We start from the raw sequence: 17,031 nt of genomic DNA on the forward strand, positions 1-17,031 counted from the left end.
TCTTTGAGGTGCCTCGTTAGCGCATAGGTTTGATTGGTAGTGTGAAAGTGGGTAATGCATGTGATCCCAGGTCTTTCCGTTCTTTTATTCTGATTTTTGACAACGTTTTCTCAAATAGTTTTTTATTGTGTTATGGTGAAGGTTGTCTTTTTTTGTGTGGAAATTCTAATTGGTTAATAAATATTTTCTACTTTGTAATAATTACACTGCAGTGTGTTTCCCTTTGGAGTTACCTTCTCTTGGTACTCTCATATCCAAGTCCATCCTCTCTCTCAGATAAATATACCATGTTTGTTATTTTTAATAAAAAAAAAAAAAGAGACTTTACAATCACTTTAAGTTGACACATTATGACAGTGTTGCTTAAACTTTAGTATGTGCCGTTTACTGAGCTACTAGCATTAAGACAGTATTATTTTTAAGCCTATTGTAAAAATACACAATTTTGATTTACATTTGGTGGGTATTACAATTTTATATTCTACCAGTTTTGCAGGTCTTTTTTTTTTCATATTTTCTATTTTGTTTATTTGATCCTTCCAAAGATTTTTTGTATAAACCAGGCTCTGTCTCTTTCTTATAGTGTCAGAAATTTGGAGAATATCAGAAGGACGATCCCAATTCTTTTCGGTTTTCAGAAACATTTTCTCTGTACCCACAGGTACGTATGTGTATTAAGTTGTATATGAAAGTGAAAAAAAAAACCATTGCATTCAATTCTATGGCTATATAGTTTCTCTTGTATCAATTGAAGTTACCTAGCTATCACAAGGGAGCTTTTAATAATGGAATTCATTCAAAACCTCTTTTAGTATGATGCTGATTAGCAGCACAACTCACACGAGACAAGAAATCTCACTTTTGGGACCAGTGAAGATGAAGAAAAGCTGCAGGAAAAGTATTGTTCTTCTCTATGGGCTGTGATAACAGTGGAAAACCTCTTCATCTTCTACTAGATGGCCTCCTAAGCCAAAAGTTTATCTTGTAGTATGTTTGGAACAGCTTTAGCTTTTTTCTGCTCATATTAAAAACATTCAAAGAAAGCAAATAGGGAGCTATTTAGAAAACGCAATAACATTGTAATAATAGTAACAATATAAATGTAATCCATAGACAAGTCATAAATTATGTGAAATCTGCATAGAGTCAAAGTTTTACACTGGATTACTGCACAAATCTCAAAGAAATACACAATAACAGTACATAAGCGTCTTGTCTTAGACAGTATTTGCTTTTCCCGAAGCTCAACATAAAACCCTGGTTTCTGCACAAAATAAGAGTCTTCTCCCATGCTAGTTATTTCTGGCCTCCTTACTGTTAAACTCTGTTCCAATTCCAAAAAAGTTGGCATGCTGTGTAAAATCTACATAAAAACAGAATGCAATGATTTATAGATCCATGTTTTATTCACAATAGAAAATCGAAAACATTTCAAAAGCTTACATTGAGAAAATGTACCATTTCAAGAAAAAAATAAGAAAAATTTGAAATTCATGGCAGCAACACATCTCAAAAAAAAAAAAGCTGGGACAGGGACATATATTTTCCACGGTGTAGCACCACCTCTTTTTTTTTAGCAACACTCTGTAAATGTCAATGAGACCAGTTGCGGGAGTTTTAAGAAAGGAATGTTGTCCCATTCTTGCCTGAAATAGGATTCTAACTACTCAACATTCCTGTGTTGTCAATGGTGAAAGGTCTGGACTGCTGGAAGGACAGTTAAACACCCAGACTCTTCTACTACGAAGTCATGCAGTTGTCATAGATACAGTATGCAGTTTAGCATTGTCCAGCTGAAAAAAAAATTATGTCAAATTTCAATTCGCCTGACCACAGAACAGTTTCCTACTTTGCAACAGACAACTTTAAATGAGCTTTGGCCCAGAGAAGGCAGCGTTTCTGGATCATGCTTAGTTATGGCTTTGTGAGATTTAACTTGCATTCTTCAATGACACGACAAACCGTGTTCAGACGGTGATTTTTGGAAGTATTCCTAAGCCATCACAGAATCATGGCTCTTGTTAATGCAGCGCTGTCTGAGGGCCAGGAAATCAAAAGCCTCCAATACTCCGTTTCGGCCTTGTCTCCCTGAGCACAGAGATTTCTTCAGATTATCAGAATCTTTTAATATTAAGTACTATAGAGGATGATATATTCATTTAAAGTCTTAACAATTTTACAGAAAATTTTGAAATTGTTTGACAATTTTCATATGCAGATTGGTGAACCCTTGCCCATTTTTATAATTTTGAGATGCACTGACTCTCTAAGATGCTCTTTTTATGCCCTGTCATGTTACTGACCTGTTGCCAATTAACCTAATAATTAGCAAAATGTTCTTTCAGCTCTTCCTTGTTAATATCACTTACTTTGACACCTTTTTGTTGCCCTGTCCCAACTTTTTTGAAACATGTTTCTGACAACAATTTCAAAATTACCTTATTTTTTACCTTTATATAAAATGGTACATTTTAGGTTCATGAGATGTTCAAATCATTGTTTTCTGTTTTTATGTAGCTTTTACACAGTGTCGTGACTTTTTTGGAATAGAGGTTGTATGACTGTAAAGTGGGTGTATTCTGAAAGCATCAGTGTTACAGTGATGTGACTGGAGCTTCATTCACACACACTCCATTTTCTACAGCTTGGCCTGTTATGCTGTAATGATAGTAGTCAAACAGCATCCAGGGAGAGTAAATTAAGGTAGCCATTAAAGAAAACCCATACTAGGCAAAGTACTATGTTGACTTTACAGGAGGCAGTGTCAGCAGCATTTGCTTAACTTCCACATGTTTCCTTTTGCTCAGAGCATTTGAATTCTACATGTAGCCCTCCCTGCATTTAGCCACTCATTCACCAAGGTTTGCATTATGGGAAGGCAAGAAGAGTCTCACATGGAAATGACAGGTATTTCTTCCATGCAATGGGGGAGCGTGAGAAGTTAAATAAAAACTACTGCCTCTAAAATAAAGTAAAAGCACTCCTTAGAGTCTGTAGGCTTGTACCTTTAGGTGATTGGACACTGCCAACGTTTAAATGAACACTCACCCCTGTGTGTACTAATGCAATCCTACCATGCACCATTAGACTTCAGTTTTTTGCTCTAAGGCCTCATGCACACGAGACGCTGTTAAACGCGTGTTCAGAGGCAGTTGGACACTTTTTTTCAACTGCCTCTGAACTCATTCAATGTTATCCTATGTGTCCATGTACACAGTCTCGTTTTTTGCCGTTTTTATGCAGTTGCGTTTAACCTAGTTTTTCCAGAAGCAAAAAAATGGGTTCAAACGCAAAAATGTTCATGTTTCAGATGCAAAATGCGGCTAAGCGTGGCTAAATGCGGCACCCGCGTTTAGCCGCGTTTGCGTTTAGAAGTGTTTTTAAAGGGACCCAATGTTTTGGACCTGAAAACTCAGAAATATGATGGAAAACTATAGAAAACTATAAAAAAAAGTTTAAAAAATGTTGTAATTACTTTATATAATTCATAGAGCGTATTTACTTTGTGATACAATCCCATAAAATCTCTAGTGTTTCCAGTAGCTTGGACAATGAGGAATGCCTCCACTTCTTTGCCCCAAACCCTCATCCAATTTGTAAGCTAATCAGTGACTCCACCTAGTCTGGACAAACCATAGCATTGTCTTTTTTTCACATAGAAAAACCTGCACACCAATGTCTAGTCAGCCCCAACCCCCCACCATGTTTCCATGTTGAACACCCATCCTTCATGAAACTGAAACTTTTTTCCACAAGCCACCCCCCCTTCCCCCAAGCTAGGCTTGTCCACACCTTGGATTGTGATTAGCAAGTTGATCATCTTGGAAGACACATCTCTGAAAATTACTTCCGATGTAACCCAAAACCAATTAACTGAAGTAATTCAGAATCACATGCAATTATGGGACAAATCCCATATGGCAGAAATAGCTAAAAAAAACATGGTTTGAGAGCTTGGGGAGGGTCTACATGTTATCTTTATAAACACTTATAAACGCAAACGCAGCTAAACGTGACATGCAAATGCGGCAAAATGGGCGTTTCAGCTTTTTTTGAGCAGAGTTTTACTGGCGTCTCGTGTGCATGAAGCCTTAGGTGATGGGCCACTTTTACCTTACAGAAAAATAATTTCTTCACTACTTTGTTGTTTTAATTTGGATTCTTCAATCAACTCCACACTGTCTTCTAATTCAACAATAGAAGCAGTGCATCTGGATTGGTGCAACCTCAGTATAACCTTGGGAACCAGGTGTACCCTGCACTGGTCCGATAATGTAGCCTCGTTTATTACAGGTTTCCTGAATGGCATTTATTATATGTTAAAAACTATACTGAATAATCATTCTATGATAAAAAAATATCAGGAAACCTTCAATTAGGTTTGAAAATTTACTTGTGCAGTGTTAAACTTTTCAAACTTGGGGCAAAATTCCACCATTCAGAGAGTGGTCTTGGGTGGTTGCCTAGTTGTTTATATCACACCACAGTTTACACTATTTCTGCCACGTTTGCTTATAGCCCTTTAAAAGGTACTTGGGCACTAAACTTTTGCCTCAAGGACTTTACTAAACAATGGCCTACACCCGGGTTGCTGTGTACTCCTGACATGCTTTCTTTATTTTCGCACCTTACTTCGTGAGTACCCCCACAAGGGACTTTCCTCACTGATGGCAATGGTAGTAACCAGGTGCTAGGGGGCCATGGCAATTGTTCAGGCAAACGTTAACTCTGGCGAAGGCCTGAAAAACACTTGTACCGCTCAGAGTGATAACACTTTCCTTACACTGGAGTAGAACACTATTTTAACACCAATGTATGCATCTGATTCTAGCTCTACCTAGGCACCCAAAAAGCTGCCTATGTGACCAAGCAGATTTTTTTGCAACTATGTCAGACTTTTTAAAAAAAAAAACTCTGCCCAAGAGTACAAAAACACCTAGATCCTTCTCCACCACTGTCTCTTCGGGAAAGTGAATTACCTCCTCTAGGGGACACAGACATTAAGGGGAGTAAAGAGGACCAAGACACAGTTTTGCAACAGGCTGCAAAAGATTTCTCACACACAGCCTCTCATACACATGATGTTATGGTTTCATGCAATATGCTTGCCAATGTACATATGCTCACATTATTGCACTCGATTCTTTTGCATCTCACTATGCCCTTTGCTACCAAGAGACCTGCAAAGTATATGAAGACCTTCCCCATTCATGAACAAATATTATAGGCAATTTATGATGATTTGGTTAACGCTGAGAAATGTTTCACTCCTTTGAGAGTCATTGCTGAACTCTATTCAGTGAAAAAGAGCTGACTAAAAAGTGGTCTGCTCCCGTAGTGGACCCTGCACTTTCAGTCGTAAACATCTTACTCTGCCTACAGATGTCCCTTCATTAAAAGATGCTGCTGGCAGAATTTTTGAGACTCTTTTAAAGACCCTCTTTAACCATTCAGGTACTGCTTTGCAACCAGCTATTGCTGAAATTTCTGTTTGCCTAGACCACAGTTAATTGGACAGGAGCAATAAATAACCAGTTGGACCATGTCTTTCATGATCGAACCTTGGCGCTGCAATTGCAGACACTGCCTTCAGCCATACTTTTTTTTTTTTTGTGTTGATGCCCTAGAACAGGGATATGCAATTAGCGGACCTCCAGCTGTTGTAAAACTACAAGTCCCATCATGCTTCTGCCTCTGGGTGTCATGGTTATGGCTGTCAGAGTCTTGCTATGCCTCATGGGACTTGTAGTTCTGAAACAGCTGGAGGTCCGCTAATTGCATATCCCTGCCCTAGAACAAGTCATGACTTGGATCTCCAGAATTGCCCTCATTTCTATCCATATGGCTAAAAGCCTGGACAGCTGAAGCTGTTTTCAAATGTTGCCTCATATGTATGCTATTCAAAGGAGGATGTGTATTTGATGAGGCACTTGACTAATTGATCAAAGAAGTCACAGAAGGTAAAGTACTTCTACCACAACGGAAGGTCCCAAACCCACTTTCAAGGACTGTCAGATCTGCAGACCACCCTGAACTATTTTTTGGTGGACAAATTAATTTTGTTAACTTATTCATTGTGCCAAAATCTAATTGGGGGTGGGGGGGGGGGTGCATTTGTCTTGTCCTTGACCTAAATTTCCTAAACATGTATTTTTCTAAATCCCAAAGTTGTGTATGGAATCTGCAAGGTCATTTATTGCATCTCTGAGACATGGGGAATACTTTGTAGACATTCAAGAAGCTTATCTACATAACATATTCCTATTCACCGTAGGAGACAAATGCTTGTAATTCTAACATAAGGCCTATTGTCTGGACCCAGAGTATTCCCAAAGCTTCTTGCACATCATCTTGCCCTCTTGAGAACTTTGTTTCAAATGATTATTCAGATACTTTGACTCACTGACTCTGTCCATTTGGAAAAGGAAGTGGCCAGTAAATGACAGATTTTCTGGCCCCCTCTCCACTCTCCTTCCTGACACCTCCGCAGCGGGAGAGGGGAGGGGGTTAATTGAAGCACTGCAGGAGGATGAGGCGGGCCAGGGGAGCGCGTAGGGGCCGGTGGCAGCTGAGAGAGTAGGAAGCTGGATAGAGGAGGTGCAACAAACAGAGGAACCAGTCCCCTATATTTTTCTCCTGCAGCTGCTGAATGCCTGCCGGAATAGAGGAGGAGAAGCAGGCTTTCAGCCTCTGCAGGAGGAAAATGGAGGGCATTGGTTCCTCTGTACGCCGCTCCCCCTACCCCTCCTGCCCAGGTGTACAGGGGAACCACATGAATGAATGAATGAATTAATAATTTGTATAGCGCTACAATGCGAAACTGAATCGCCTCAAGGCATGTGGCTGGGTTGCTATTGTTACCTCTGTATCTGTGCCCCTGGGTTAAGCCCACAGTGGAGTGTCCCGCAAAGCTGTGTCAGTGTTCAGTCACTGAAGGTACCAACCTTTAACCCAAGGTCTATGAATATCCAGTAATATACAAGATATGGATTTTAAAGAGGGACTGATAGTTTTTGAAAAATTTTTAAGTAAATAGCTACAAATACAAAGTCAGCTACTGACTTTTTAATACACAAAGGCAGAGTCGCCTCTGGGTGTAGATATAAAGCAGGTATAAAGCAGGTTTAATTAACACATCAAAAATGGCAACCCACATTTGAGAAGTTAAAAACAGGCATGTAATTAGTCCCAGGAAGGTGGAGGGGGAATGTCATCAGTAGACGTTCCAACCCGGGATGGGAAACGTGGTGCACGCTTGTTCACTGCTCACTCATTTACCACGGATGTGTAGAGCCAGCCACCGCAGGGAAAAGCTCAGAACGAGGCCTGGAGCGCTGATAGTTGCAGGAGGTGATGATGGGTGACATCGCTTGCATACGACATGTTTCCTGATCATGCGCGCTGCGAATGACACGGCAGCCATGCTCCTTCTTCAAGCTTAAAAAAGGAGCATGGCTGCCGTGTCATTTGCAGTGCTCATGCTCAGGAAATGCGTTGCATGCCAGTGACATCATCCATCCTCCTGTACCATAAACATCCCAGGCCTCGTTCTGAGCTCTTTCCCACCGCGGCCCAGCTCTACACTTCAGCAATGAATGAGCAAGCACCATGCTTCCCATCCAGGATTGGACCGTCTACTGATGACATCCCCCTCCACCTTGCTGGGACTTATTACATTCCTTTTTTTAACCTCACAAATGCGAGTTGCCATTTTCCATGTCTTAATTAAACCTGTTTTATATCTACACCCAAAGGCGCCTCTCCCTTTGTGTATTGCAGTGTACTGGAACATGGTTTCTGTTCCCATATGACGGCTGCCCTGAGTGGTGGATTCTACACCCTTCCTATGGTCTCTGGACTTTTTTTTCAATATCTGTTCGACATATTTCAACAATTTCTCCCTGACATTCTTGCTATTACTATATATGCCTTATAACTTGGTAAATATGTGTTCAGTTCCTTGCTCCTATACTTGTCCTGATTTTTTTATAGACAGACACTTACCAGTCCAGGTGTCCATTGCCGTCCTTCAGCAGTCATTGGATTTTCGGCGCTGCCATCTTGGATGTAGGGAGCCAGCTGTGATTTCCTGGTTTTACAGCCAGCTACGCTTTTAGAATGGTCCCGCAGTCTTCTTGGACATGTGACATGCCCCAGGAGTTTGCGGGCAAGGAGGGGGGCCTGAGTTTCCACTCGGCTCACCTACGTGGGCAGAGAGGAAGTGGGAGTGAGTTTCTGTCAAAAATAGGTACCCGCTTCCAGAAAAAAAAAACAGAAAAAAAACTGTTGACTATAATAAGAGAGGGGAGGAGGAGGCTGAGCTGAACTTCACATTTAGGCGAAGTTCCCCTGTAAAGATAAGTCAAAATTCCTTTTTCTATTACTATAGCACAAGCAAAGCACACAGGTTTCATTAAAATTCACAGATGATCTTACGGTGCAAATAGTAATTTATTGACAAATCAAACACAATTTCTTTTTGTGTTTATTGTATAGTACATTGCATTCAGAAGCTGTTTTATCTTGCTTATTAAATTATCTTGCAGTTTATGTTTCATCTGAGGAGGTCACCATTTCTTCAGGTGTTCAACAACAGTCCGGATGAAAGCTCTTATTACAGACATCACTTCATGCGCCAAGACCTCACCCAGTCTCTCATAATGATACAACCAATCCTGTATTCTTATTCCTTCAGTGGACCCCCAGAGGTAGAAATTTACTTATTTGCCTTTTGTTTGTTTTTTTTTGTTTTTTTAAACTATAAAATACTTGGTGAATTGTTGGGCAAATTTAATCTGTGATCTCTTTATTTATGGTATCACTCTTACCGCCATGATCCTCTATAAATACTGTAAGTTGTATAGGAGTGCACATACAGTACTGTGCAAAGGTTTCAGACAGGTGTGAAGAAATGCTGTAAAATAAGAATGCCTTCAAAAATATTTATTTTAATTGTTTATTTTCATCAATTTACAAAGGGAAAAGTGAGTAAACAGAAGACAATCTAAATGAAATATTTGCTGTGACTACATCATACAGAAAGTCAGGGATTTTGTAAGATTGAATTCAGGTGTATGATTAATAAATTATACCAAGAAGTTGCTAATGATTATCAATTTCATATGTAGGTTGAAACACAGTCACTAACTGAAACAGAAAAAGTTGTGTAGAAGGCTTAAAACTAGTTGAGAAACAGCCAAACTCTGTTATTAAGGTGTTTCATGTCACAAGTCATACACCATCCATGACAAGACTGAGCTTAGCAACCATACAGCAAGGTCTCTCCCAGGCAAAGATTTCAAAGCAGATTGGGGTTTTAAGATGTGCTGTTCAAGTTCTTTTAAAGAAGCACAAAGAAACAGGAAACGTTGAGGACCATAGACGCAGTGGTCAGCCAAGGAAACTTAATGCAGCAGATAAAAGATAAATCATGCTCACTTCCCTTCAGAAGATGTCCAGCAGTGTCATCAGCACATAACTGGCAGAAAACAGTGGGTCCCAGGCACATCCATCTACTGTCTGGAGAATTCAGGCAAGAAGTGGTATTCATGGAAGAATTGCGGCCAAAAAGCACTTGGCCTTGACAAAGCTCAGGGTGATGTGCAGTGTGAGTTTTCCACCACACATAGGGGGCTATTTGCTAAAAGAAAACCCACTTTGCACTGCAAGTGCACTTGAAAGTGTACTGAACGTGCACTTGGAAGTAAAATCGCTGTAGTTTAGAGGGGGGACATGCAAGGAAGATAAAAAACAGCATTTTAGCTTGCACATGATTGGATGATAAAATCAGCAGAGCTTCCACTCATTTCAGATCTACCCCTTAGATTGAGAGCGAGTGCACTTGCAGTGCAACGTGGATTTACCTTTCGTAAGTAACCCCCATAGTGTTTTGCTTTTAGGCCAAAAAGTTAAATTTTGGTCTCATCTGACCAGAGCATCCTCTTCCACATGTTTGCTGTGTCCCCCACATGGCTTCTTGCAAACTGGAAGACTTATGGCTTTCTTTCAACCATGGCTTTCTTCTTGCCACTCTTCCATAAAGACCAGATTTGTGGATTGCACAACTAATAGTTGCCCTGTGGACAGATTCTCCTACCTGAGCTGTGCAGCTCGTCCAGAGTTACCATGGGCCTCTTGGCTGCTTCTCTGTTTAACCCTTTTACTGCCAGGCCCTGTGCTCCATTTTGTCACTTAGCCTTTGTCTCTTAGCCTTGACATGGAAACAAGGCTAAGTGACTCAACTATGCACAAAAACAGGATCTGGGCGGGGGGGGGGGGGGGGCAGAAAAATTGCAACTGGTGCTCTGGACTAAATATTTGCCTGTAGCAGGAAGCAGGAAAGGGGTAAAAGTGCCCAAAAGGCAAGTGGTTAAAAGTCTGGATTCACACTTATGTGTTTTTAGTGCATTTTGCAGATTTCTACTACAGTCCATTTAACATGGTTTCCTATGGAACACATTCTGTAGTGTAAATCTGCTAAATGCAAAAAGCACTAAAAATGCATAGGTGTGAATCCAGCCTTCGTGGTTAAAGCAAGGGCATAGCTAATATGCAAATAAACGTCCACTCGGCTTTAGAAACTTAATTCCCTGTCTGTAGATTTTTTAAACCGAATCCAAGCTGACTGTTGCCTATATGCTCCAAGATTTGCCATGGAAAATATAGAAATTTTTACTTTAAAGTGGGACCTTTTTAAATGCATCTATACAGTATATAAAGTGAGGCTTATATATTTTTTGCATATTGTGATTTGGCTTTCAGTAGTCTGTGTGATAAAGTTCATACAGCAACAACCATGCCAGGGTACAGGATGTAAAACAGTGTTTTTATCTTATCTTTTGTTTTTGAGGTATTTCAGCTATATCGGGAACCAGAATAAATTCCTTGCTCACGTGTAATGTAGCCAGTTGTATAATGATTCAGAGTGCTCAGATGCAATGCTGTTAAATATTTACTTTCTATCTGTGACCAATATTCTGCACAGGGCAAACCACTAATGTACTGTTTAATGATGCACGGCCTTGCATTCCCGTAATGTTAATTGCAAAAAAATTATTAACCTCAGGCTCAGCAGGAGCCAGGGGTGGCATTTCTAGGTGCCAGAGTAGTGTTTACATTCAACATTGATAAATGATCAAGCATCATTTCTATGTGCAGCTGTATAGATATTTGCCTTCACTCAGTGTCCAGACGCATTGCTGGTCACATCAATTTCGTCAATCGCTAATCAAGTGTACAGAAAGCATGTTTAATTGCTGTGCTGTGTCCTCATTTCCTAATTCCAGTGGGGGCCACAGATAGATATCTTGTTGGCAATGACAAGTGGAGAGATATCTTCTTATCCATTTGATAAATGGCTTAGTACTGCAGAGAGTGGATGCATTGCTGTACTTAGGAGACACATCTCTGAATGGATAGCGCATCTGTTATTGTAACGAGCGAAGACTGCTTTGTGCAAAGTTCATGTAATGCAGTAGAGAGCATACAAAGCTCTAACAATAGTTCATAGTGTGTAGTACATAGCATAGGTGGCCCTAAATGATTGTGCCAAATGCAAACAGGTTTGTGGATAATACATGGATGTCCTATAGGGGGCAGACAGTTCTGTTGATCATGCATGTAGGATAGTACAAACTGTTCTATAGATACAGTGGTTATAGAAAAGAATAACACTCCTTTTTAAAATAATCACATTTTGCTGCTTTGCAGCCTGAAATTAGGACAGACAGTTTGTTTTATCCGGCTATATGTACTAGTGCAACGTATAACATCCAAGTGAAAGATATAACACCAACTTGTCAGAATAAAATAAAAAGCAGAATCACTGAGTTGGAAAAAAAAGATACCCCCTTGTGTCAGTATTTTGTTGAAGCACCTATTGCTTTAATTACAGCCTTTAGTCTGTTGGGTTATGTCTCTACTAACTGCAATATTTGCCAACTCTTCTATCCTCAAAAGTTTAAAGGTATTTTGCCCCATCCATTTTTCTTTTTATCCTGACAGGATATTACCACCTCCATGCTTACTGTATGAATAGTGTTATTTGGATGGTGAGCTGTATTGGATTCCTGCCCAACATATCGTTTGGTGTTGAGATCAGATAATTCAATTTCTCTTTCGTTCCCTGACTGACACAGCTCTTTTATTCTTGACCATAGGGTTGTTAAGCCACCTTGAGGAGAGGACTAGAGGTCGACCGATATGGGTTTTTCTCTGGCCGATGCCGATATTTAGAAATCATGGCGGCCGATAGCCGATATATGATGCCGATTTTTTTGGGCCGATATGTTAGGCCGATTTTATTTTATTTATTTATTTATTTATTTTTAATCCCCCTTGATCTAACACACCTTTCCCACTGGGGCGTTTTTAAGGCGCTTTTGGGCTAAAAATAGCGCCTGTAAAGTGCCTGCAAAATGGCTCCCCTGCAGTCTGTGTGAAAGACAAAGTGCTTTCACACTGAGGCGATGCGCTGGCAGGATCTTAAAAAAAAAGTCCTGCAAGCAGCACGTTTGGAGTGGTGTATACCGCTCCTCCACCACTCCTGCCCATTGATATGAATGGGCACCACTGCCGAAGCGCATGCAATGCGATTTGGCAGCGGTGCTTCATGGGCGCATTTAACCTCTTCCTTGGCCGCTAGCTGGGTTATATGTGCCCCACTAGCAGCCAAATAGCACGCTAAAATGATGGTAAAGAGCCGCTAAAACTTGCGTTTTACCATCAACGTCTGCCTTCATAAGTGATACAGAAAATTTCTTACACTTAAAGCGGAGGTCCACCCTAAAATGGACCTTCCGCTCTTTGGATTCCTCCCCCCCTCCGGCACCACAATTGGCACCTTTCAGGGGGGAGGGGGGTGCAGTTACCTGGATAATCCAGGTAACTGCACCCACTTCCGGGCTAGCTCTCTGCGGAAAGGGGCGTACATTACGCCCCTTTCCGCAAGTGCCTGCCCCCTTCCGCAAGTGCCCCGCTGCCTGCTGGGAAACACACAGATCCCAGAGACAGCGGGGACCGTCCTCATTGCGCAGCGCGGCTCGCGCATGCGCAGTAGGGAACCGGGAAATGAAGCCGAAAGGCTCCATTTCCTGATTCCCATACCCAAGATGGTGGCGGCAGCACTCGAGTGTCGATCTAGAGATCGGCTTCGGGTGCCGACATCGCGGGCGCGCTGGACAGGTAAGTGTCACTATTTTAAAAGTCAGCAGCTGCAGTATTTGTAGCTGCTGGCTTTTAAAAAAAAAAAATGCAGAGTCCCGGCGGACTCCCGCTTTAAACATTTATTAAACAAAACAAACCTCCAATCAGTTTACTTGTATGTATGATCTAGATTAAAAAAAAAAAAAAAACCTATATATTAAATAAAAACGGGTAGTCAAAACTTTTGGACAAAAAAAAAAAAAAAATGGGATAACTTTACTGTTTTTATTTTATTTCTATTTTTTAAATGGTGTATTTTTTTCCCAAAAAAATGCATTTGAAAGACCTCTGTGCAAATGCCGTGTGACATAAAATATTGCAACAACCGCTATTTTATTCCCTAGGATCTCTGCTAAAAAAATATATATAATTTTTGGGGGGTCTAAGTGATTTTCTGGCAGAAAATACAGGATTTTTACTTGTAAGCAACAAGTGTCAGAAAAGATTTAGTCTTTAAATGGTTAAACTGAGAACTTCTACACAGAGATGACTTCATTCATTCAGAAGTGTAAACATTGTATCATTTAGTTCTTTTCTTGGCAGTCTGCCCAGAGAGGAGGAAAGTGTTGCTATGACGACTCAGGCAACTCACACTGACTTCTTACAGAAGTCATTTCAAAGTCCCGCTGTAGAATCGGCTTTTTATCAACACAATCGGCCGATGCCGATTATTTAAAAAACGGCAAATATCGGCCGATATATCGGCCGGCCGATATATCGGTCGACCTCTAGAGAGGACTAGGCAGAACATGTTAACATGTACAAAAACAGAACTTTCATGTTTCGCCCAAGGGGCGCTCCCTTCAGTAACAACCCCCTAGCCTGTTTCCTGCAGCCTCAGTACATCAACAAGCAGTATAACGTAATCAATAGGAGGGGAGGGTGCTGTGTCAGTCAGTGGACTTCGGAGAAAAAGATTTTACGGTGAGTACAAAAAAACTATTTTCTCTTTCGTTCACTGACTGACGCAGCTCCTTTATTCTTGACCATAGGGACGTCCCCAAGCAGTACCATAACGAGGGGTGGGAAATAGCATAAACTTCACCCACAACCAGAAGTGCTCCCTAACAGCAGAGTCACCACCTCATCTATCCGCATCAGAATTTGCGGCTAACAATGCAACAGTGCATTATACTCAAAGGTAACTGTATTTTCTAATCAAAAAACTGAAAAAACTAAGTGCAATTGCAACATGACATGGCCGCCTGCAAAACTTTGTGGCCAAAACAGGCATCAGCCGATGCACTTACATCCACATGTAGAATTTTGTAAAAGTGTGAACGGTTGACCAAGTCGCAGCCTTACACACTTTAGCGACTGACGCTTGATGTCGGAAAGCCCAAGAGGTTCCAATTGCCCTGGTGGAATGGGGCATGACAGGAAAAGGGGGGCACCTGCCCCTTGAAGGCGTAGGCCTGTACCACAATCTGTCTGATCCACCTTGAAATGGTGGCTGACGAGACCGCCATACCTTTTTTCGGACCTGTTAACGAAACGAACGAGTCTGACTTCCGAAAGGGAGCAGTGGCAGACAAATACACCCTTAGAGCCCGGACCACATCCGGGGAATGAAGGGCCACCTCCTTTAGGATGTGTCGGTTTAGGACACAGAGATGGTAGCACAATGTCTTCTTTTTTTTTCTGCCTAGTGAAGGAGATGGACCTAGGAACCTTGGGATTAGATCCTGTGATCTACTATCAACAGCCGGCTGGGTGACAGGCTGGATACCCTTATCCTTGTAGTCTCCCCAGCCTGGCCATTGAGCGTGTGCAGACCATAGCTACGTGCTGGGTCGGCCAGGACATGCCCCTCAGGCTCCAGGGGCGGCCGGTGAGTGCAATGCTCCGGGGAGCACATATGACCGGGATACTGATATCTGAGTCACAGTGTGCCGTGGCCAGCAGCCACCCCATACTCTTCGGGAGTGGGTCTGTGATGGAATGTCCCCAGCTCGTCCAGATGGTAAGTACAGCTCTCCCTGCCTCTGTGGGGCTGAGCAGCTGGGCTTTCCCTGGGAGGTCGATTCGGGGGTGCCTCTCTTCCCTCCCTGTCCCTATCCCCCACGTGGGGGATGATCCATGGGCTGCTGAGCGGTGTGTGTGCGCCATATAGATAGGGGTCCCCTGGGGGGCTCTCACCCTTGGGTAGGGGGCTTCGCTGGGTGGCTGTGCCCCTGGGTGTCTGTTGTCTCCCCGCTGGGTGTCTGGAGGTCTGCACATGCTAATTGCCATAGCACTGTTCTGCCGCTATTTTTTTCTGTCTTTTTTCACTGTCCCTCTCTGTGTACAGTTGTTTGGTGGCCATGTTTGGTGTGACTCAGGGAGAAGCATGGTCAGGAACCATTTTGCTGTAGTTCGACGGCCATTTTATCTGTGATTATTTCCTTTATACTGGACGACCGGTGGCCATTTAGTTGTAGCCCAGCACGTTTTTATGCCCAGCGCTGGTCCCTGAGGCTCAGAACAGCGCGGTTTCTTCACTCAGACACCTGGGAGCTGACACAGGACACAGACACTAATAGCTGAATGGCGCAGAACTCGTCAGGGTGGTGAGTCCTGCTGTGGGGGCCCTTTAGCCTGCAGCAGCTAGGATGGTGGGACTATACACCTGTCCTAAGTCCCCAACAGGTGGCAGACAGGGTGGGTCAGCATGGTTTCAGAAACTTTTTCGGTCCCAAAAAGCATGGCGGTGCGTTACCCCTTTGATTAGAGCCTACTAAATAATGGTCGGCTCCTCCGGTCGTGGACCCCCCAGTATCCAAGTTAAAAAAAGTAACTACGATCCCGGTAGAGGGGGCTCCTGTGTTAAGGACCCCACGGGCAGGAACCAAGGCAGTGGCCCGTTTCTTATTTACAGTTGGGGGGTCAGCAATATGACTAGTACTGACCACAGCACTTGTGTCGTAGGCACTTACTGAATAGGCAAAACTTTTGCACTGCGAATTGGAGAAGCAGCAGGCTACTCCCGTCTGCATGGAACTAGCAGACCAGTTAGTGCACAGTCTTAAGTACATTTGGGACGCGGCTCTGGATACCCTTCCTCTGCTATTCAGGGCTTCAGTTTCAGCAGTGCTGCTGAGGCGCCTGATTTGGCTTAAATGCTGGTCGGCAGACCAGGCATCTAAAAAAGCCTTGACGGATCTACCCTTCCTTGGTGAGCAGCTCTTTGTAGCCTCGTTGGATGACATTATTAAGAATGTCCCAGGTGGGCAGAGAACCTTGCTCCCACAGGCCAGGAAGACAAAGGAGCCACGCCACAGGCAAGGGCCCTTATTTTCTGCTCAAAAGAGGTTTGTTCGTCCGTCCGGGACTTTGGCTAAACGCTCCCAGTCCAATAGGATGACCTCTGAGGGACAAAAAGCGTCACCTGGAACCACAAGCCTGCAAGCAAAAGTGCTTCCTAGTTGGTATAGTGGAGAGTATCCCCGTTTGTCACGCGGGAGACCGTGGTTCGATTACCCGATGGGGAGCCAACCGCATGAAGCTTCGGCCTCGCCCGTTATACAGATGGGGGGGTCGCCTTCGGGAGTTTGCCCCCCTGGATCGGCAGATTCAGGTGAGCCAGTCAGTCAGGGACTCCCTGCTTTGGTGGCTGAGGTCCCTGGCATTCCGGTCCGGGAAGTCGTTCCTACCTCTGCATTGGACTGTGATCACAACAGACACCAGCCTGACTGGCTGGAGTGGAGGACTGTGCGCGTACAGTCGACCCAGGGTCTCTGGTCGGGTGAGAAACCCAAGCTGCCGATCAATGTGCTCGAACTCCGAGCTATCAGGCTTTGCCTCTCCACATAGTCATAGTTACATAGTTAGGTTGAAAAAAGACACAAG

General features: G+C 42.8%; 1 protein-coding gene across 2 annotated transcripts in view; it reads left to right on the plus strand.

Annotated features, from left to right (window-relative positions):
* The window catches only part of SEC23A (SEC23 homolog A, COPII component), a 256,161-nt gene that overhangs the window by 196,595 nt on the left and 42,535 nt on the right, over positions 1–17,031 (plus strand). For both annotated transcript variants that reach the window (XM_077464838.1, XM_077464839.1), the window contains 2 exons: positions 584–661; positions 8,547–8,708. In XM_077464838.1, coding sequence (XP_077320964.1) covers positions 584–661; positions 8,547–8,708 — 240 coding nt within the window. The remainder of the gene's footprint in view (positions 1–583; positions 662–8,546; positions 8,709–17,031) is intronic.

Source organism: Lithobates pipiens, unplaced genomic scaffold (assembly GCF_037356315.1).
Source record: "Lithobates pipiens isolate NorthernLeopardFrog02 unplaced genomic scaffold, aLitPip1_a1.2 Scaffold_30, whole genome shotgun sequence".
NCBI classification, from domain to species: domain Eukaryota; kingdom Metazoa; phylum Chordata; class Amphibia; order Anura; family Ranidae; genus Lithobates; species Lithobates pipiens.